At 40.5% G+C, this 24,492-nt stretch overlaps 1 protein-coding gene across 4 annotated transcripts in view; it reads left to right on the forward strand.

The window, feature by feature from the left end:
• Window positions 1-24,492, forward strand: part of REEP2 (receptor accessory protein 2) — a 77,881-nt gene that overhangs the window by 37,958 nt on the left and 15,431 nt on the right. For 3 of the 4 annotated variants that reach the window (XR_013215802.1, XM_077265561.1, XM_077265562.1), the window contains exons 4-6: window positions 630-750; window positions 3,904-4,017; window positions 16,780-16,927. Coding sequence is in view for 3 of the 4 variants with exons in the window: in XM_077265561.1 (XP_077121676.1) it covers window positions 630-750; window positions 3,904-4,017; window positions 16,780-16,927 (383 nt within the window). In the remaining variant the exon portion in view is untranslated. Of the gene's footprint in view, window positions 1-256; window positions 434-629; window positions 751-3,903; window positions 4,018-16,779; window positions 16,928-24,492 lie in introns of those variants that run through there. The other variant, XM_077265563.1, reaches the window with a different exon arrangement.

A 24,492-nucleotide genomic window follows, 5' to 3' on the forward strand; every position in this document is an offset into this window, starting at 1 on the left:
TTATTGAAAATAAATAATATACGAGTTATGAAGATTATAATTATTAACTGTAAAGTATAGCTGAACATTGTTAAAGATATGTAGTTAAGCTCTGTTCACACAGACACCATGACTTTTTTTTTTTTTTTCAACAAGAGCCATCTTGGATAGGATACTGCCTTCATGATCTCCCCAGGTTGAAAATTCTTTCAGGTTTAGCAAAATAATTTAACTTGTGTGTAATTTAATGCTAATATCCTTTTGATTTTCTAACTAGGTTTTAGGTATAAAGGTGCAGGAAGCCCCAACTCCTGTATACAACCCACACGGGAACATTTGATATAATAGTGTGCCACTACTAGACACAGATTCTAAGATTGTTATTTTCGTCAAAGCCGTAAGCTTAAAAATATATAATGGACATGAAAAACCCCATTCTATTGATTATTTCAAAGTAAGAGAATTATCTTTTCTTTTCTTTTTGCTTCTCCTTCGTATTCCTTTTCTTCACCTGCTCTTTTCATATAGTAAAATGTCCCTTTTTCTTGAACAAGTTCTTGAGTTGGGTGTGAGCCTTGACAAGTTTTATTTTTTTTTATTACCCAAGACGTGTTTATTCAGTGCTAATTTTAGTTATTTCTCTTTTTCAGGTTTCCCTTTTATTTTGAGCTAAAAATTGCATTTGTGATTTGGCTTCTTTCACCATACACCAAAGGCTCTAGTGTGTTGTATAGGAAGTTTGTGCATCCAACACTGTCTAGTAAGGAAAAGGTATGTTCACCTGCTATCCTGTATGTTTTGCTCATTTTTATTACTAATATATATATATATAGATAGATATATATAGATATATATAGATATATATATATATATATATATATATATATATATATATATATATATATATATATATATTATATTCTCATGCACTTTATGCAGTCAATAGCCTCTGTGTCTGTACTGCTACATACTTAGGCTGTTAACTGGTTCATGCAGCTTTACATGAACACCCGAGCCTTACACTATGGCTGGTCCAAATAACTAAAGCAATTGTTACCATCCACCTCTCGTGTCTCCCCTTTTCCTCATAGTTTTTAAGCTTGTGAGCAGGGACCTCATTCCTCCTGGTATCTGTTTTGAACTGTGATTTCTGTTATGCTGTAATGTCTACTGTCTGTACAAGTCCCCTCTATAAGTTGTAAAGCGCTGCGGAATATGTTGGCGCTATATAAATAAAATTATTATATATATGTATGAATATATATATATATATATATATATATATATATATATATATATATATATATATATATATATATATATATTCGTATTTCAGTACCAATGGCGCTTGCTCAGCTAGTTCCCTGCAGCAGATATTGATACCGTACCACTTCTCTGTATCATATACTATAAATAGATAAAAAAATAAACAATATATCCGCGCTGGGTATAGTTCCCTTTTGTACATCTAAATTAGTAATTATCCAGTGATTCTTATTTGTATCTATGGTTTTACCTTATTGAATTCAGTTAGCACTTTCAGTTTTTTTCTTATGCCCACTGAGATCCAAATTTAAAAACTATAAAATAAACATATAAAATGTTTTTTAGTGTTAGATGGGCACACACACCCTTAAAAGCACATACAATGCACATATATATTCGTGCGTTTTTTGTTTGTAGTCTTTCAGTTGTTCTTATTAGGAAGGGTATTACCTGTTATAGTCCGGTTAGTCCCTTCTCTTCCTTATGCCTGTCGCTACAAACCTCGTGTCCTGGTATCCAGAAAGGTCTTCTTATGATGCTTATACGGGTGGTGAGCGTTGCCCTGGCCGGTGGCAGCGCTCCAACCACTGCTTTCACTTGCGGTAAGTAGCGTGGGGTGAATGCGCGCTATACCTATTAGCCGCTTGGTCTCCTGACGGTGCCGGACCTAGCGTGACCATTTTGGTCTATTGCGCCTTCCATAACCAGTCACGTGTGCCATACACGTGACTGTGACGTCACGCTAGGTCCTGCACCGTCAGGAGACCAAGCGGCTAATAGGTATAGCGCGCATTCACCCCACGCTACTTACCGCAAGTGAAAGCAGTGGTTGGAGCGCTGCCACCGGCCGGGGCAACGCTCACCACCCATATAAGCATCATAAGAAGACCTTTCGGGATACCAGGACACGAGGATTGTAGCGACAGGCATAAGGAAGAGAAGGGACTAACCGGACTATAACAGGTAATACCCTTCCTAATAAGAACAACTGAAAGACTACAAACAAAAAACGCACGAATATATATGTGCATTGTATGTGCTTTTAAGGGTGTGTGTGCCCATCTAACACTAAAAAACATTTTAAATGTTTATTTTATAGTTTTTAAATTTGGATCTCAGTGGGCATAAGAAAAAAACTGAAAGTCCTAACTGAATTCAATAAGGTAAAACCATAGATACAAATAAGAATCACTGGATAATTACTAATTTAGATGTACAAAAGGGAACTATACCCAGCGCGGATATATTGTTTATTTTTATATATATATATATATATATATATATATATATATATATATATATATATATATATATATATATATATATATATATATATATATATATATATATATATATATATATATATATATATATATATATATATATATATATATATATATATATATATATATATATATATATATATTAATATATATATATATATATATTAATATATATATTAATATATATATATATATATATATTAATATATATATATATATATTAATATATATATATATATATATATTAATATATATATATATATATATATATTATCTATCTCAGTACATGGGGGGCACTAGATATTTGACACCTTACAAAATGTAACGTATAATAAAAATTGCATTCAAATAAATATACAAATGAGAAAAGACCTAACTACCAGGTTGTCCATGGAAAAGGTTTAGTGCCCCATACTTATTGAACACTTTCAGTGGCTAAGAACCAGAACTGCTTTTGGTACTTGATATGAGGTAGATCCGTAAATGTTGTCTAGAAAAGAGTCATGGAAGCCTTATTGGATACCTGGCCTAGTATAGGTAAAATTCTTCCAATAGCTAAACATTGGACTGAGTTTTTTTTAATGTGGCTCATCAGTTAGTGTGAAGAATTCAAGGGGTATTCTCAAGTTTGGAAGGTTTTTTTTTTCCTTTTCATTGGATAGGGGATAGCTTCCCAATTGCTGGGGATAAGACCGCTCTGACCCGCACCTATCCCGAGAATAGGGCTAAGGAGTAACTCCCCAATTGCTTGGGATCCAAGCACTGGGGCCTAATTTTGAGAACCATCGCAGAGCCTTTTGTGAATAGAGCGGTGGTTGATCATATGCACTGCCGCTCCATTCATTCCTTACGGGACATTCGGATATAGCTGAGGGCAGTAAGAATGGAGTGGTAGCGCACATGATCAACCACCACTCTGTCAACTTCTTAGAGCCCTGATTGTCCGAATCAGCAAAGGTCCCAAGGGTTGGACCCTAAGCGATTGGGGAATCTATCCCTTATCCCTGTCCCAACCTTAAAAATACCTCTTTAAACTGCGTTGCTCATAGTATGGATCAAATAATAGTTTCTAAATATGGAATGATATAGCGGTCACTGAATAAAAGGGAGAACATGTAATGCATGGCTATGCTGTTGCATTGATATCATTCCCATTATTCTTTCTTTTAAACTAAAAATCACTGGTTAATACAAAATGCTACTATGACCATCATTTTGAGGCTGCTGCAGTTTTAAGATGTCATATATCGTTGAATTTAGAAAGAAGACATATTGTACCACATCGAATAAAGCTTTATGGTACCTTAAAATCATGTTTACTGGTTTCTGGAAATTTGACTTCAAATTATTAAAATTCTTGTATGTGCCCCTATAGGAGATTGATGAGTACATTGCTCAGGCGAGAGACAAGAGCTATGAAACAATGATGCGTGTGGGCAAAAGGGGCCTAAATCTTGCTGCAAATGCCGCTGTGACAGCAGCTACAAAGGTAAAATAACAGTTTATTACAGAAATGCATCACTTATTTGAAATGAATTTCACTATTTTGCTCTGTCCCTTCCATAATAGCATTATTATCTGTATTCTAGAATTTGTGATCCTTCTCATCTTACTTTGGAAGATTTCTAGTGAAAAAACAATAGGTTTAGAGAATAAAATTGGCAATAACTGTATTCACCTTCTTGCAGCACTTTATAGTTGAAATATAGGAATAATTTACATAAAATTAAGCAAATTTATGGTTTATGTAGAAAGAACTGTCCCGATGTTGAAAAAGCTAGGAAGATTAGGGGGCGGTCCGGAACTCTGAGGTAATATCCTCCATATCAACAACAATCGCGATTTAAAAGCGTTTTGTTGGCATATTTATTTTCAAGAGATCGACTCTTAATTATACCAGGAACATTTTGAGTCTATTTTGGGGGTTTTCTGAGTCTTTGTGCCAGTGTTATACACCTGTATAACGGAGGCCATCTCCTCATAGCAGCGAGACCATCTCCTCATAGCAACCAGGGATTGGAGCAATAACTTTACCTCAGCCTTTGTTATCCTTCACTTACCACGACATTTGTGTTACATAGACAGATTTTTATTATATCGGGACTATTTTAAGCCCATTTTGGGGTTTTACACAAATCCCTCACCTTAGACACCTGTGAAGACACCTGACAGATCATAACTGTGTGGGATTTTGAGAGAGCTACGGCCGGTACATAGGTGAGCTTCCATTAGCTTTGTTGTACTTGGCAGCTGACAACACCGAGAGTGTTGCGGCAATAGCTTCCCATTGACGGACCGCGACCTCGCTGGATTGCAGGAGAGTGTCGATTTGAAGACTACGAGGACCCTCTTCACACAATGGTTATTTTGTCAGACACTTGTGCAGGCATTGAGGTTCACCGTTCACACCTCACTGCAAGGGGAGGAGACCGGAAGTCCTGCATGCCATCCATTTTAGACCGGAGCCATAGCAACGCTCCAATCTTTGCCGGTCTGAAACCGCGACCTCCCCTGTCATCTTCACAGCACTTATATTTCACTTATATTTCCGGAGACCAGGGAAGCTGCAGTGGGTGCTCCGGAGTGTCACCGACTAACTCAAAACGTGGCTGACCACCCCGAGAGTGCTGCTGCACTAGCGCTCCTTCAGATACTCCCAGAATTCTCCGGTGTGTCTGACGGTACTCAAGTTTTTCTATTCCTCGTGTCGTAGCGTCACAGCCCTGTTTAGCGCCGTGGACCAAATTTAATTGTTAGGCAAGAAGAGGAAGACGTTATCGGTAATCAAGACCACAGCGGATTCAGGTGATTTTTTTTTTCTGTGGCCCATGCTCTGTGATCATTATTGGACAGAGGAATATAGAACAAGCAACCTAACACAAGGCTATTCAGTCTTAATAACAGACTGCAGTAGCATTTTTTAAAATCCCACTCTATCTGCTTACAGTTTTTGATATTGTCAACTATTTTGGAAAGTTATATGTAATTCCTTTTGATTTATTCTCTGATCTTATTTCCATTGCAGGATTACCTTTAAATGTTTTGGTTTATTTAAATATTATCTATAGGTTTAAGCTGTGGCACATATTCTCTGCTCTAGATCTGCAGCCTGGGTCCACGTACTGTGGTTAGTCTTCATGTACTGCCAATTTAAGGGGTTGGTGATATACCGCTTTTCATAGATACAGATTGTTGCTTTGAGACCACACAGTGTGGGGGTCTCTATTACATACTATTATTTGGTTTGAATCTACGTGTGATTACCCAAGTAGTGAAATGTATTTTCTATTTGCTGTTTACTGTCTATTATCTTTAATTCTCGTCTACTGATCATTGTCCTGTGACCACTTTGGTGGGAATCTTTATTCACTCTCTAATCTGACCACATCAGGATATTCTCCACCTGTGTCCACATTGAGTGATAAATCATTATCTATTGCTTAAAAAATTCTATTGACTCTAATCTGTTCTACACTAGGGTGTTTAACACATATGCTCACTTTTAATGGTAAAATCTACCAACTATTGCTTACGACTTTTCGATTCAGATTGATGGTCTGTGGCCACATTTAGTAGGAATCTTTATCCACTCTGCACTGAACAGGTAGATATAATCTCCAATAATATAAAATGAGTCACAGTAATACAAAAAATAAACCTGTTATCACACCAACGTCTCTACCACAGAGACCCCAGAAGGTTAGGGGCTCTTGCCAGAACACATCAGAAGACTCTTTTAACTTTTTGAGTCCACTGAAATCCAGATCTCCCCACAAAGGAGAAATTTAAACAAGACTCTAAAACTGCTCTGTCCATCCCACTGGATAAAAATACCAAATCAGTTAACACCGCTAAACCAAAAAAGACTCCCTAAAATTCTCAGAGGAAATGGACCTTTCATTATCCTCTAAAAGGAAGAGTCCAGGGGATTAGGATACATTTTTACCCCCTTCTCAAGACTCTTCAGACACTGATTCAGGTGATTATTCACCTAATCCAGGGAAGAGTCGTTTGAGAAAGGATGATTTGCCCCCAACATCAGACAAATCCGACATAGAATCTTATATGTTGAGTCTTGCCGATAGGATTAATGAAAATATGCGGCTAAATTTTGAGAAACAGACAGTTATTTCGAGATACATTTGACCTTCTAAGTAAAAAGCTAGAGACTCACGATGCTAGAATCGTGGTAGGAGAGAAACAAACTGACACTTTGTCCAAAGAACAACGAGACCTTAGTTCAGAACTGCGCAAATTGAAAATCAAGCTGGCTGATATTGAAGAATGCAGCAGGAGAAATAACGTTAAGATACGTGGCATTCCCCAAAATGTTACTCCCAACAAATTACTTGACTATGTGAAAACATTATTTAAAAAGATAATCCCATCCCTATTAGGCTGGGTTCACATTACGTTAGTGGCGTCCGTTAGACGGACTACGTTACACAGCGGTATAACGCGGTGTAACGTAGTCTAACGCCGCCATTGACTCCAATGTCGGATGCATCACTAGCGCCCGCCCACAATGGGCGTGCGCTAGCGGTGTGCCGTCATTGAGTGACGGACCCTGAGACGCGGGCTGCAGCATTTCCGGGTCCGTCAGTGCTAGCGCAGATAGAGCTAGCAGATGCTCTATCTGCACTAGCGTGCTGCCATACCGGCACTTGCGTTTACAGCAGCCCGTTACCGTATGTGTTGAACGGGCTGCTGTAAACGTAATGTGAACCCAGCCTTAGAATCTGACCTAATAATAGACCGGATTCATCGTTTACCCAAACCACGTAATATTCCTGCAGATTCCCCTAGAGACACTATTCTCCGCATCCATATCAAGGAATTCAAAATTATATTAAAGAAAAAAAGAAATTCCCTGAACCTCATGGTCATTTGAGACTTTATGCTGATTTGTCAAAAGCGACTATTGAGGCCAGAAAGTCCTTCAAAGAGGTTACAACTTACCTGAGGGACAGAGAAATCCCATGTAGATGGGGTTTTCCATTAAAGCTGTTGATTTATTTATTTTTTTTAAGGCAAAAATATCCCCATCTATTTACCTGAAGAAGGATTTTACTTCATTTCCTCACTAAAAAAACACTCTGCTCATACAGGCTCATCTCCCCCTCCGGGTGCTAGCCGTAACACCTGAATAATTACATCTTTGTCGAGCTATATCCTATTTTGCCTTGAACTAAATTTAACCTGAGCCCATAGATGAAAATACTGCTTTGGTTCTTTGTACACATATGTGTACTATATGGTACTTGACTCTCATTTCCATGTTTGTTTATTTCTAATTAGTTTTTAATGTTTTACAAAATATTTTGTTACTAAGAGGATATCACCTCAAAGTCTCATACAGGAACTTTACCCATAGGAGAAGTAGAGTCCACAACCGAGGACTCCTTCAAGAGGACTTTTGATTATACATTGTACAATTTATACCTTGTTGTACTGTTATTATTTGTTTGTTTGCTTTGGTTAGTTTGTAAATGTGATTTTAATTGTAATTTTCTTTTTCACTTTGTTCCATGGTTAACCTTGATACCTCCAAGTCCTCTTTATTCCATGGTTATCCTTGCCCATCCATTCTCCCCCTTCCCTCATTCTTCCCTTCCCCAGAAATAGTTTATAATTAATAAAACTGTTGGAAAAGAAAAAGCTAGCAAGATTTGAGCTTGGTAGATTTGAGAGAATAAGGAGATGGTGAGTAAAACTGTGGACAAGAAAGGGATATAAAAAGTAGGAATTGCATATAACACATTTAAAAGATTTATACACCCCATTGCATATAACAGAGTTCTGTGCACAGAGCCTTTACACCGCATGGCTCCATAGCTTGGAGGCCTATATAAGTTCTATGCGCTGACTCAAAGGCTGTCAGACTCCATTAAGTTAGGTTTAATGCAGCGTTTTAGAGAAAAACCTACTTTAAAAGCCTCTGGGGAACGAGATGCGCTGGAGACTACGCAGATCCTGGTGACTGCTTACTGCCAGCAGTCTTGGACCGACAGATCTCAATTGCACGTATAGGCAAAGCCCTCTCCATCCAAGGCAGCAGGCAGGGAGAAGCCACCAGGGATCTGCCTATCTGACTAGTCTCCAGTGCAGTTCGGCCCCCTTCCACAGTGTTTCAGAGTCAAACCTATCCAGCTGAGATAATACAGTCCTTGCCTGATCCACCATACCCTATGAATTCAGGCAGCATGTTTCAGCTGTCAGGTTTACTTTTATATACACAATTAAAGAAATCTAGTAACAAATGAAGGCTAAGGCAATAGTTTATGAACATATTTCTTACATACACAGATATAGTTCTCACTGTAGGAAGTATTACCCAAATATACTATGAAAAAAATGTATGAGTCAAGTGCCAATTCATCTGTCTACACTTATAATAGCTGCACCTTCCCGGCAATATGTGACAAATACCAAAGTTCAATAAATACAGGAACAAATCGATCTTTTACTTCATGGATTATGAATCAGAATATACTGTATGTCCAGATATTAAAGGACTAAATGGCATACCAGGTATCAGTATAATTACTTTTTCCCTTCACTCATGATAGCACACCTGAGAGAGGGATCCGCCCAGCTAGGACTGGAATCTACTGAAATAAAAGGGCGTTACATCTCCCCCGCTTCAGTTGGGTTCCTGTCCTTGATGGGATTCCCAAGCTGAAATAGTCAGTAACCTGTGATGGGTGAAGACTAAATCGATTGCCCCAGACCTGTCCCAGCGTCGAAAGAGTAGGCTGCGTACCTGTGGCACCGGCCTTCAGGTGTTTGGCAGCGCCTTCCATGGGTCCCCCGGGGGCTTGGTGTATGTGCGGGTGGCACAGTCAGCGCAGTTCTGGCTCGGTCTGCCGTGCCGCCCTCACCCTGCTGCTTCCCATGTCAGCTCCCCTAGCATTAAGAAGAGGAACAGGGAGTGTGCGCCATGCGAAAGCCCGCTAGTGGTGGACTGGCAGAAGGAGGAGACCGGAGAAATCTGGTGCGCTGCTCTCATCCTCGAAAAGGAGATATCCTTTTGAGGAAAAGGATGCAGAGTTGTGTGGCAAGGTTTGTAGAATCGATGGTGCTGTGTCTAGGTCTTCTAAGAGGTCAGCACTTCCCTTGGAAGATTCGGGGTATTCAGGGACCCATTAGATAAGAAGGCGGGCACTTATATAATGCACACATGGGAAGCGGCAGCGGAAGGTCTGAAACCAGCAATTGCCGGGACATGTACCACTCGTTCCCTTATGATTTGGCTACAACAGCTGCAGGAACAGCTTAAATCTAAGGCTCCAAGAGATAGAATCTTGTCAGACATGCCTCTGTTGCAAAGAGCCGCAGCATTCCTGGCAAATACATCCGCTGACTCTAAGACTGGCAGCTAGATCTGCTGTCTAGCGAATGCGGCAAGATGATCCTTATGGCTCAAGGGCTGTCCAGGAGATATGCAGTCGAATATCAAGTTATGTTCCATACCATATGATGGACAGTTTTTGTTTGGGAAGAAGCTGGATGACATCCTGGAAAAAACTGGTGACCGGAAGAAGGGCTTTCTCAGGGGAGCCGAGAAGGTCTTCCTTTCGGAGGAAAAAATTCAATAGAGGACGTCTTCCGGAGAAAGAAGGAAGTGGACAGGTGGAAGTAAAAGGGAGCCCAGATTCATGTTCGGCGGTCCTTCCTTCGCTTCCAAGAAGTCCTCACAATGACGCCAGAACAGCAATAGGGGGGAGGAATTCCCTCTTTATTCAGGTCTGGGAGAACATCTCCTTCAGCACCTGGGTCCTGGATATAGTAAGGGAAGGCTTGAAAATAGTTTTACCATCTGCCGCATCAAACATTTGTAATAACCCCAATCAGAAGATCAGCAGGATAACAACTTGCCCTAGAGATTCTGGGCCTAGTAGACAAACAGGTTCTACGTGAAGTTTTGGGCGAACAGAAAGGTTAGGGATTTTATTCCCCCCTCTTTTTGATAAAGAAGCCGGATGGCACATTCAAGACCATCGTAAATCTGAGTGGTCTCAATCGCTTGAAAAAAAATCACACCTTCAAGATGGAGTCAGTGAATACAGCCATAAAACTTCTTCATCACAATTGTTTTATGGTGGTAGTCGACTTAAAGGATGCCTACTATCACATCCCAATCCATCCTGACCATCAGAAATAGCAGGGGGTGGCCCTGTACATTCAAGCTGAAGTCAGACATTTTCAGTTCTAAGCTCTTCCCTTTGGGTTGTTAATAGCCCCGAGAATGTTTACCAAATTGGTAGCAGAGATGACAGCCTTTTTTGCGTATCTGGAACATAGTCCTCGTTCCTTATCTGGACGACTTTCTAATAGTAGGGAGATCAGAGGACCACACTGCTACACAGTTGAAAGAGGTTACAGTAGTCTTACAAGAGTTGGACTGGATGAAGAACACTCAAAAGTCAAGACTGCAACCACTAAGGTCCAGACCTTCTTGGGTCTTGTATTGAACTCCGAGCTGCAGGCTTGTTTCTTGCCCGAGAACAAGGTAGAAAAGGTGGTGAACCTAACCTCAGAAGCCATAGAGCTTCCACAGATGTCCCTGAGGAAAACAATGTCCCTTTTGGGAACCTTAACGTCCTGCATCCCAGCAGTCAAATGGGCCCAATTCTACACCAAGCAGCTGCAATGGGAGATACTCTCTGCACAGAGATTGCTAAAAGGGCGTTTAGAAGGGAATTTGGATCTTTCTTCTGAGGTCAGGAACTCCCTCAGATGGTGGACAGACAAGGCGAACTTAACATAAGGAGTCCCGTGGGTGAGGCCAGTAAATTACATAATCATGACAGACGCGAAAATCTCAGGTTGGGGTCAGGCAATTCAGGGGTCTTGGGCACCTCCAGAACTGGTAAGGTTGTTAAATCTAAAGGAATTGTGTGCTGTAGAAAAGGCTCTAGAAAGCTCTCTTCCTCTCTTCCTGGGTCACCACTTCTGCCTTATGCCAGACAACTGGGCCACACTGGCGTATATCAGTCGCCAGGGGGGAACAAGTTCTCACTCCCTAATGGTAGCAGCAAACAAAATTCTCCAGATGGCAGAAGAGCATTTTTGTTCCTTACGGCACTACACATAAGGGGAGCGGAGAATGTCGAGGCAGAATTTCTAAGCAGCAACAAACTGAAACGGGGAATGAGCCCTAAACCCGAGTGTTACAGCAGATAGTCCATCAATGGGGGGTCGCCAGAAATAGATCTGTTTTGTCGGCAGACACAACAGAAAGGTAAAAGGTTCTGTTCTCTGAACCCCAGGGAAGACCCATTTGCAGTAGACCCCCTCCAGATTCCCAGGGACTTCAGGATTGCTTACGCCTTTCCTCCAATAATGATGGTCCCAGCGGTCCTGACGATGATCAGGGAGGATCAGGCGAGAGTGATTATGGCCCCCTTCTGGCCAGAAAGACCATGGTTTTTCCTGTTAAGGACAATGTCACTATCAGATCCATGGATCCTGCTGGAGATCCCGGACCTTCTTATGCAAGGGCCAATATTCCATACTCAAGTAAAGGCCTTTCCATCTAGCAGCATGGATTTTGAAAGGGCAGTACTGAGTAACGGGATTTTCACCGGGGTTAGTTTCCACCTTGCTACAAAATAGTTAATCCAGAACAAAGAGAATCTACGGCAGGACATGGAAAAAATTATTTGAGTTTTTAGGAAAGCCGTTAAGTCAAAAGCCTCCAGTTGATCCCATTCTTTAGTTCTTCAGTCAGGGTTTGAACTAGGGTTCGCTACTAGTACCCTTAAGGTCCAGGTGTCTGCTTTGGGTACATTGTATAGTTGTAACCTGACGGCTAATACTTGGGTTGAAAGATTCATAAAATCCTTTGATTGGATCCAGACCAGTCCCAAGGGTTCCCCCATGGGATCTGATCCTGGTACTAGAAGCTTTGACCAAAGAGCTGTTTGATCCAGTACAGGAATTATCGGCAAAATACAATACCGTTCAAAAGTTTAGGGTCACCCAGACAATTTTGTGTTTTCCATGAAAACTCCTACTTTTATTAATCAAATGAGTTGCCAAATGACTTTAAAATCTAGTCCAGACATTGACAAGGTTCGAAAAAAAGATTTTTATTTGAAATAATAATTTTCTCCTTCAAACTCTGCTTTCGTCAAAGAATGCTCCCTTTGCAGCAATTACAGCATTGCAGACCTTTGGCATTCTAGCAGTTAATTTGCTGAGGTAATCTGGAGGAATTTCACCCCATGCACCCAGGAGCCCCTCCCACAAGTTGGTTTGACTTGATGGGCACTTTTTGCGTACCATACGGTCAAGCTGCTCCCACAACAGCTCAATGGGGATTAGATCTGGTGACTGCGCTGGCCACTCCATTACAGATAGAATACCAGCTGCCTGATTCTTCCCTAAATAGTTCTTGCATAATTTGGAGGTGTGCTTTGGGTCATTGTCCTGTTGTAGGATGAAATTGGCACCAATCAAGCGCTGTCCACAGGGTATGGCATGGCATTGCAAAATGGAGTGATAGCCTTCCTTATTCAAAATCCCTTTTACCTTGTACAAATCTCCCACTTTACCAGCACCAAAGCAACCCCAGACCTTCACATTACCTCCACCATGCTTGACAGATGGGTCAGGCACTCTTCCAGCATCTTTTCAGTTGTTCTGCATCTCACAAAGGTTCTTCTGTGTGATGCAAACACCTCAAACTTGGATTCATCTGTCCATTACACTTTTTTCCAGTCTTCCTTTGTCCAATGTCTGTGTTTTTTTTGCCCATATCAATCTTTTCCTTTTATTAGCCAGTCTCAGATATGGCTTTTTCTTTGCCACTCTGCCCTGAAGGTCAGCATCCCGGAGTCGCCTCTTCACTGTAGACTTTGACACTGGCGTTTTGCGTGTACCAGTTAATTAAACTGCCAGTTGAGGACCTGTGAGGAGTCGATTTTCTCAAACTACAGACTCTAATGTACTTGTCTTGTCGCTCAGTTGTGCAGCGGGGCTTCCCACTTCTCTTTCTACTTTGTGGTTAGAGCCTGTTTGTGCTCTACTCTGAAGGGAGTAGTACACACTAGTGATTAGCGAGTATACTCGTTGCTCGGGCGGTCTCCGAGTATTTGTTAGTGCTCGGAGATTTAGTTTTTGTTGGCGCAGCTGCATGATTTATGGCTCTTAGCCAGCCTGAGTACATGTGAGGGTTGCCTGGTTGCTAGAGAATCCCCGCATGTATTCAGCCTGTCTAGCAGCCATAAATCATGCAGCTGCTTCAACAAAAACTAAATCTATGAGCACTAACAAATACTCAGAGACCACCCGAGTGTGCTCGGAAAAACCCGAATAACGAGTATACTCGCTCATCACTAGTACACACCGTTGTCGGAAATCTTCAGTTTCTTGGCAATTTCTCACATGGAATAGCCTTCATTTCTAAGAACAAGAATAGACTGTCGAGTTTCACATAAGTTCTTTTTTTCTGGCCATTTTGAGAGTTTAATGGAACCAACAAATGCAATGCTCCAGATTCTCAACTAGCTCAAAGGAAGGTCAGGTTTATAGGTTCTCTAATCAGCCAAACTGTTTTCAGCTGTGCTAACATGCTTGCACAAATGTTTTAAAGGGTATTCTAGCCATCCTTTAGCCTTATTACACAGTTCGCAAACACAAAGTACCATAAGAACACTGGAGTGATGGTTGTTGGAAATGGGCCTCTATACACCTATGAAGATATTGCATTACAAACCAGACGTTTGCAGCTAAAATAGTCATTTACCACATTAACAATATATAGAGTGTATTTCTAAATCATTTAATGTTAGCTTCATTGGAAAAAAACGTGCTTTTTTTTTTTTCAAAAATAAGGACATTTGTAAGTGACCCTAAACTTTTGAACGGTAGTGTCTTACCCTCAAAACGATCATATTAGTAGCTCGGACATCAGCCCGTAGGGTGAGTGATTTACAGTTACTTTCTATAAACCCTCCTTATGCACAAATACATGAGGATAGAGTCATGTTAAGACTTGATCCAGCATATCTTCCCAAGGTGTCGTTAACATTTCATCGAAGTCAAGAGATTGTCCTACCCTCCTTCTGTAATAACCCTAAAAATCTGGGGGAGAGGAAGTTTCATAATCTTTATGTTAAAAGGGCACTGTTACAGTATATATCCGTGATTAGCCAGTGGAGGAAAGCCCAGATCCGTGGCGAACTCCTGAGCAGAGAAAGTGGAGGTATCAATGGATCAAATTTGTAAGGCTGCTACCTGGTCCTCACCATCTACCTTTTTTAGGCACTATAAATTAAGTCTATCCTCCTCTGCTGACTTAACCTCTGGTAGAAGGGTGCTGCAAGCGGTGGTCCCTCCCTAAGGTGTTTCAAATTCTCCAGGAGTGTCTCAGGTGTGCTGTCATGGGTGAAGGGAAAACACCAAGCTTACTTACCCATAGCCGTTTTTTTTCCAGAACCCATGACAGCACCGTATATTCCCCCCCCCCCCCCCTTATGGGTGTGCACTATAGTTTGGGTGTGTTTATAATGTGTAAATTAACCAGGAGGTCCTCTCGTGCTCTGTAACCAACTGAAGCAGGGGAGAGGTACCGCCCTTTTATTTCAGTAGGGTCCTGGCTGGGCGGATCCCTCTCTCTGTGTTGTCATGGGTTCTGAAAAAAATGCTACTGGTAAGTAACCTTGGTGTATCCCATCATTATATTTAGAAAGGACACTGATTGCTAGTGCTGCATAGACGTGCTAGGATCAATATATGACACAGAATGAGGAGAAATAAGGTAATAAGGACTCGTGGATCTTTTTTTTTTTTTTTGCAGTCATATTGGACTCTAAAAGAAACTAAGCTAATTAGTTTTATTAAAATATTTTAAAACAAGGTTTGTTTTTACCTGGCTATGTAAACTTGAAAGAGATCGCGGTGCTTCAAAGCTCTGACCCTCTGCCACGACGTGCGTTTTGCTTTTGCCCAGCTTCACCAGGGCATGTTTCGTCAGTCTGCATGTGCTGCCACTGTCGCCATTTTTAAAAAGATCGCTGGAAGGTCAGTCTGCACTTGCCACCGGCACAAACTTGAAACATGAGGAAGATACAGATACCAAGGGCAGGCGGAGAGTCTGGGGCAGGAGCGAAGCCCCTACTTGCAGTCCTGCCCCTATGCACTGAAAGTTTATTTCACCCAAACCTTCAAATGTTGATTAAACAACAACCAAGATGCGGATTTCTTTTTTGCCAGAGGAAAACAGTCTTCCTAATAATTCTGCACACCTTGATAAAGTGTGCAGTAATTTGTGTAATGAGTTACAGTGAAGCTTAAGGAGATCTCCTTAGGCTTCACTGTAATTCATTACACATCACCTGAGCTGCTTCATCCAATAAGCATTTAAGTCTATACAGCTTGGTGTTGGAAAATATACATAAAAATGATGATGCGTTCAAATAACTCACATACTTAATAATTATGTTCACAGGATAGTTTTAAGAGATTAAAGGGGACCTCCCACTAGCTTTTGAGCCTATGAACAAATGGCACCGTCTTTAACTGCTCCTGTGCTGCATCCCACAAATGTCTATCAGCTCCCAACTTCCCTGTATACCCCAAAAAACACCATTTAATATGGTCCCACTCTATGTAAATAAAGGTTGAGCCGTTCCGATGGGCGTCCTCACTGATGCGTCTGTCCCTCCTCTCTGCTCCTAATCGCGTTATGCTTTGATTGATGTGGACATCCACATTGCGAACCTAGATATCGCGCCTACACAATAGCCTCACAGGACCACACAGGGGCACTATGCTCTGCCATACTGTGAGCAGAGCATAAAACAGCACTGCGCAAGTGCGTAGCGACATGATCGGCGACATTCACATCAATCAAAGCTAGGAACTTTCGCAGTACTGAGATGCGATTATAAGCAGAGAAGGGGGACAGACACCACAGTGAGGATGCCAGTCGGACCGGACCACCCTTATTTACATAATATCAAATGGTATTTTTGGGTGTATACAGGGGGAGTTGGGTGCTGATAGACACGTTTATGGGGTGCACCACAGGAGCAGTTAAAGGTGGTGCCGTTTTCTTCATAGGCTCAAACTGGTGACAGGTTCCCTGTAAACATAATGTGTGTGTTAATGACTTTAGAAAAATTACTGTGTTTGTTTCCAAATTACATGTTGAGACATTTTTGTAATACATCACCCCCATAGCTTTATGTCAATAGTTTGGACATGGAAGTTAATTGGTTGGACTTTTATGAATTCTTCGCAGGGTCAAGGGGTGTTGTCAGAGAAGTTGCGGAGTTTCAGCATGCAGGATTTAACTCTGATACAAGATGATGATGCTGTGCACTTGCAGAGTCCAGAACCTCGGTTACGCAGTGCTTCCAGCGGACTAGTGGAGACCATTTTGGATCAAGGTAGAAACCTAATGGGTTAACTGAAATACATGAGTTGTTTGGGGAAATGCATTACCTATCTCATTATTTTGCTTGGAAAAAGAGTCTTCTGGTAGTCCTCATTTTTACCTTCACAACATAGAACAAGGTTACGAAATATGCAGTGTGATGGTCACTTGATGGTGGTTTGCTTAGTTACCGTACCTTCTTTTTAATTTTTATTTCATAAATCAATAGAACACAGGAAAATAATCAACTGTGTAGTATATATTAGCAGAGAAATCTTCTTTCTCTACCAAAATTGATCAGTCATTATCAGAATTCTCAGTTCTGAGGCAAAATCTGTATTCAGTGAAGACACTCTCCCATTCCCGAGATAGGAGATGGCAGTTACTACTGATAGGATTCTATGTAAAGAGGAGTAGGAGCTATAGACGGCTCCATCCTCTTCCTCCCCCATCTATCTACATAGAATCGTCCAATAGATGCTACTGCACATGTTCCATTTTGATGGAGCCATTTTTTTTCTCCTTAGCTAAATGGTGTCGGTGCCTGCACAGTAGTATCCATCGGAACGTGATAGATGCTACTGCGCAGGCGCCATTTTGCTGAAATTTTTTTTCTCCACAATACTACTATTTTCACAAATGGCAAGGCCTGTGCAGTAGCATCTATTGCGTTACTTTGTTGCCACCGGAGCCATTTCGCTAAAAAAAAAAAATTGTCTAATCAAAATGGCGCCTGCGCAGTAGCATCTATCGCGAAGCATGAGTGCCACGAGGTTACCGCAACAGAGAGGAGCCACAAGACCGCAGCATCTGATTGCTCCTACTCCTGCGCTGAAAAGAAGCACTTCACCTTCTTTTTAAACGGTGTTAATTTATTTTGGCAGAACAGGGGTTAATCGGCCATTTTGGGATCTCTGATGTGTCTGAGCTCTTAGCTGAGCTTGGTTAGCGATTCCTATCCCCTATATAATCTGGGTCTTGATTGAAATACATCGTCAGAGCTGGCTTATGCTGCATGGCTTGGAAAAGAGGTGTTTTGGTGGTTATATGAGAAGGAGTTTGGAGGGGTTATCTGTGACTGTTGCGTGGGTTTGTAAGTGTGATAATTCTCTTCCCTCCTCATACTTTAGTTTTTTTCCATTCTCCACTCCCCAGTGCATTCCTTTGTTATACGTGAGTGAAAATCTGTATTTCTGGTATTTTTAGTTACCCTTGTTCGTCGGGTTGGTGTACTGCGGTGCTCCCCTCTTCCCTGGGTGGGGGAAGGGAACACACAGAGGGCTGATTCAGGAGATAAGGCAATGGTGGAGGCCCTGGCATCTTCACCTTCAGAAGTATCTCAGGAAATAAGGCGTGCTAGGGTACCCCTATTGTTAGGGACAGAGAAGGAATCCCTGGTCCCGGGTCACCCGACAGCTGAGTCATGACAATGAGAATCTCATTAACTTAAAACTGCAAATAAAGATTAAACAACAACCACAAGTTGGATTTCATCAACCCAGGTATCACCTTAAATGGAACCTGTCAGCAGATTTTGCCGCTATAAGGTGCTTATCTACAGCATTCTACTAGGAATGTAGTATAGTTCTTCTGATTCGCTGTGCCGCTTACACCATGTGTAGGGCATTGGGGTAAGTGACATTTCTAAGCTACTGCAATGTCTTGGGCATGAGGTAAGCCACATAGCTTATCAGAAGAACAATAGTACATTTCTAATTGGAGGTATTTGCTAATATTATTACACCTACTAAATATTGGGATAGGATCTTGGAGATGGGAATAGCCCTTTAATATCTTGCTTTGCTGTCCCCATACATCTTAATGATCATATGTATGACTTTGAAATGCTTTAACATATAAGACGTTTTGAAAGGCGAATATTTATTTACTAGTTATGGTATGTGGACATTTGTCGAACAGATGCAACATTACCCTTTTTCTTTGTCTTCTCCGCATCCTTGGAATCTGTGTAAGTTTATTTGTTAATATGTTTGAGCTAATCTGATTTATTCTACTTGAATATTAAACTAGTCATGAATAATTAAATATTCTTAAATGAGAATAAGCTTTATAGTAAACTATATAAAAAATGAAAGGGGGAATTCCTTCATCCTGATGAAAATGTGTTTGCAAAGTTCTTTTATGTTTCATGGATTGAATAAACACAAGCTCCACATGGGAACGTGTGGCCCTGCCAGCTCGTGCACCAATCCAGCTATGTCATAGATAGCAGTAGTAAATTTGTGATACTCACATGGTAAATCTCATTATTCCATTACAGCGCAGCAGAGAGTGTGATAAATAACCCAATAAAATGTAACTTTTATTCCTAATTAATTAAAACGTAACAAATGCCAAATGTAATACAAACATTTTTTTGCAAGAGCTGCAAATGAACCTCTTACAATAAAAAGATGTCTTTTGTACGTGCTGCAACAGACACCTAACATACGATAAAAAGATGTACTTGCATATGCTGCAATTGGTATTTATGTACAACCTTACTTAAGTCCCCCCCCCCCCCCAAGGGGAGTAGGGAACAAATTTGATATACTATAGATGTACAAACGTGTGATAATAGTTAAGGGGCATGAGAGGTTTCAGTATGCTACTTTTATACCACACCTGTTTATTTTCGTGCTGTATGGTCACTAAATATTGAGTATAATTTCTAGGGACTTCTGACCACTGTCAATCCCCTTTTCTCTCTCTGTTTAGTGAGTAACGTGTATAATCTGTGTGTTTTATGTGTCTATTACGTCAGATTATGGCAGTCATCGCCTTCTGATGTTTTATTAGGGACGTTTATTCATTACTGAGTTTTTGTCTGACCACTGTTGTCTATTTGGTTTAAGAACCATCCCCTTAACTATTAACACACTTTATACATGTTTGTACATCTTTAGTGCCTCATTGCTCCCTGCTGACCTGGGGGGGAGACATACAATACCGTGTAAAAGTTTAGGGTCGCTTAGAAATTTCCTTATTTTTGAAAGAAAAGCAGTTTTTTCCAATGAAGCTAACATTAAATGATTCAGAAATGCACTCTAGTCATTTACCACATTAACAATGTATATTCTAGCTGCAAACGTTTGGTTTGTAATGCAATATGTTCATAGGTGTATAGAGGCCCATTTCCAACACCCATCACTCCAGTGTTCTTATGGTACTTTGTGTTTGCTAACTGTGTAAGAAGGCTAATGGATTATTAAAATACCCTTGAAAACCCTTGTGCAAGTATGTTAGCACAGCCAGAAAATAAGAATTTTCATGTGAAACTCGACAGTCTATTCTTGTTCTTAGAAATGAAGGCTATTCCATGTGAGAAATTGCCAAGAAACTGAAGATTTCCTACAACGGTGTGTGCTACTCCCTTCAGAGGAGAGCGCAAACAGGCTCTAACCAGAGAAGAAAGAGAAGTGGGAGGCCCCGCTGCACAACTGAGCAACAAGACAAGTACATTAGAGTCTGTAGTTTGAGAAATCGACGCCTCACAGGTCCTCAACTGGCTGCTTCATTAACCCCTTATCTACCAATGTCCTTTTTTTGGGACGCCTAATCTTTAGCTTCTAGCAACTAAGATTTTATAATTTTTATAATTGGGTCCAATTTTTTGTGTTGTGTTTGTAAAATGAATGTTTTCAAAATAGGAAATCATGTCATTGTCATTATTAATTGAATATTGGGATGCCCTTTTCTGAAAAATCCGTACTTGTAAAAATTTTAATTTGGCAAGTAATGGGTTAAATAGTACCTTCAAAACGCCAGTGTCAACGTCTACAGTGAAGAGGCGACTCCAGGATGCTGGCCTTCAGGGCAGAGTGGCAAAGAAAAAGCCATATCTGAGACTGGCTACTAAAAGGAAAAGATTTATATGGGCAAAAGAACAGACGTTGGACAGAGGAAGATTGGAAAAAAGTGTTATGGACAGACGAATCCAAGTTTGAGGTGTTTGGATCACACAAAAGAACATTTGTGAGACGCAGAACAACTGAAAAGATGCTGGAAGAGTGCCTGACGCCATCTGTCAAGCATAGTGGAGGTAATGTGATGGTCTGGTGTTGCTTTGGTGCTTGTAAAGTGGGAGATTTGTACAAGGTAAAAGGGATATTGAATAAGGAAGGCTATCACTCCATTTTGCATCGCCATGCCATACCCTGTAGACAGCGCTTGATTGGAGCCAATTTCATCCTACAACAGGGCAATGAACCAAAGCACACCTCCAAATTATGCAAGAACTATTTAGGGAAGAATCAGGCAGCTGGTATTCTATACCACACCACTAAGCCCACATAAAGTAACAGTGGCACAAAAACCAATAACCTAAGTAACCACAAAAAGAGAAAACTGGTATATAGTGCCAATATGCACAGAAAACTTTTTATTGAATAATAAAATAAAAACAAAAAATAACATGAGAAGTAACAATGAAACAAGGTAACTGCTAAGAAGCAGGGACCACCATAAATAGTACTACGTGCTGCATGTAACATACACTATAGCCACCATATAAAACATGACCTGCTATAAATATTATATTCTACACAGTGTAGGGGAAAACAAAGTGTTACCCAAGAGTAGTAACAAAAAGCCGTGTAGCAGAGTATAAGTAAATAAGTACATCAGTAGTGGCACTTACATGAAAAAAGTATTCAGCAGTATATGGCGTCCCCGCCGCCCCAACGCACGTTTCGCTTCTTCGTCAGGAGGCGTGTGTTGGGGAGGGGTGGAACTGGTTATAAGGGAAGGCTGGCCAATGAGATGAAAAAGCTCGAGACAGGACACCGGTATAGTAATTACTATGAGAAACGTAACTTCCGGGATTCTATTGCGCACGCGCGGCTGATACAGCCCGTCACTGAGACGCCTGGACAACGCGGCCGTGGAACGCAAGCTAACATGGGCCGTCGGTAAGACGGCGCATGCGCAGGTTTCCCAATGGCCACTCGTCCATACGTCCGACAGGGAGACAGGCGCGCGTGCGCTAAATCCTAGAGCTCCAGGTAGAAGAGAAGTAAGCGTAAGTACAACAATGTGCCTGCTCATAAATTGGTCCATAAAGACAAATACAAAAAGCACAATACATTACAAATTGTTAAAAATAAACAATAAGTATATAGAAAAAGCTAAACATTTACTATTTTATGTACTACAATAATTAAAGTGCAAAAAGGCCATACCAAATAGTGCCCAAATATATGGACAATCACTAACACTGTGCAAAAATGCTTGAAATACGAGACATAATGTGCAAAAAACGCAATACCGATGTATGCAAAATGCATAACATCACATGAATCGTAATAACATACGAATAACTTGCCAGCATGTAAATAGTGAAAAAACACATTATGATAATTATATATACATTTTAAACATATAATGTGACAATGAGTATTTGTAAACACTTACAAAAAATAAATTAGAAAACACAGTACATTCCAACATTTTACGGTGAACTATAAGTAAAAAAAGCTAAATTTTTCCTATTATATGCACTACGCTGATTAAAATGCAAAAAGGCCATACCGAATAGTGCCCAATATGCAAACAGCCACTAACACTGTGCAAAAAGTGCTTAAAATAAGGGGCACAATGTGCAAAAAACGCAATACCGCTATATAAATAAATACATAACATCACATGAATCATAATAACATACAAATACCTAACCAACAAGTAAATGGTGAATAAAATGGTGTTATAGTTATATATACATTTTAAACATAATTATTAAAATTACATAACATTAATGCACAGCGCTCTTTCTTCTGATATAAAAAGGACGTCCCAGAAGATCTCATATTATAGGTTCCATATTGTCCACTTGTTCCGAATAAAGATGTATGTAGCTGTACAGATGGAACCAGCATGCAAAAAGGACGTAAGTGGACCCCAGAGTCGAACTCACGAGCCAAAGTCACTTCCCATCAGATAGCATAAGGGAATACGATATAAATAAACTACAAAAAGAAGACATCAGTTAATAACACGCTAAGAATGATAAAATTACTAAACCCATAAACAAGAAAAGGATATACCCACCCGCTCACCCTCCCCAAACCCAATAAAATAGATACCAAGTTCAAAGAAAGGAACTAAAGCCAAAATTCTCATTAAGTCCCAGAGGGGCAACTGTTTTTAGTCGGTATATCCATCGACTCTCTACTTGTGCGAGTCTCTTGAAAAGATTTCCACCTCTTTGACCCATAGACACCTGGTCAATTGCCCGTATAATAAATTTACTTGAATCAGAATTATGGAAATCCCTGAAGTGTCTTGGTATGGTTTTAAGGGGTTCGTCTGGGCGCATGTTTTTTGATTTTTCGATGTCCCGTATGTGCTCTCTCACCCTAATTTTGAGCTCCCTTGTAGTCATACCAATGTAAATTTTTTCGCAAGGGCACTGTGCAAAGTAAATTACCCCAGAAGATGAGCAGGTAAGTTTCTTCAAAATTTTAAAAGTGCGTGTCCCATCTGAGTTGGTGAACTCTTTACTTTTTACTAAATTCTTACATGCCTTGCATAGTCCACAAGGAAAAAAGCCCTGAGCATAAGAAGGGAAGTTACGTTTCTCATAGTAATTACTATACCGGTGTCCTGTCTCGAGCTTTTTGATCTCATTGGCCAGCCTTCCCTTATAACCAGTTCCACCCCTCCCCAACACACGCCTCCTGACGAAGAAGCGAAACGTGCGTTGGGGCGGCGGGGACGCCATATACTGCTGAATACTTTTTTCATGTAAGTGCCACTACTGATGTACTTATTTACTTAGACTCTGCTACACGGCTTTTTGTTACTACTCTTGGGTAACACTTTGTTTTCCCCTACACTGTGTAGAATATAATATTTATAGCAGGTCATGTTTTATATGGTGGCTATAGTGTATGTTACATGCAGCACGTAGTACTATTTATGGTGGTCCCTGCTTCTTAGCAGTTACCTTGTTTCATTGTTACTTCTCATGTTATTTTTTGTTTTTATTTTATTATTCAATAAAAAAATTTCTGTGCATATTGGCACTATATACCAGTTTTCTCTTTTTGTGGTTAGCTGGTATTCTATGTGTAATGGAGTGGCCAGCGCAGTCACCAGATCTCAACCCCATTGAGCTGTTGTGGGAGCAGCTTGACCGTATGGTGCGCAAAAAGTGCCCATCAAGCCAAACCAACTTGTTGGAGGGGCTTCTGGAAGCACGGGGTGAAATTTCTCCAGATTACCTCAGCAAATTAACTGCTAGAATGCCAAAGGTCTGCAATGCTGTAGTTGCTGCAAAGGAGCATTCTTTGACGAAAGCAAAGTTTGAAGGAGAAAATTATTATTTCAAATAAAAATCTTTTTTTTTTAACCTTGCCAATGTCTGGACTAGATTTTAAATTCATTTGGCAACTCATTTGATTAATAAAAGTAGGAGTTTTCATGGAAAACACAAAATTGGAATGGTAGTGTAGGTAGGCTTGTCCATTGATGTCTATTGCAGCACATGCTAGTACCGTCCATCTTTTTATCATATGTGAGGTGTCTGTTACAGCACTTGCAAAAGACGTCTTTTTATTCTATTTGGCATTTTATGTTTTA

The sequence above is a fragment of the Ranitomeya variabilis genome, chromosome 5 (genome assembly GCF_051348905.1).
Source record: "Ranitomeya variabilis isolate aRanVar5 chromosome 5, aRanVar5.hap1, whole genome shotgun sequence".
In the NCBI taxonomy this organism is placed as follows: Eukaryota; Metazoa; Chordata; class Amphibia; order Anura; family Dendrobatidae; genus Ranitomeya; species Ranitomeya variabilis.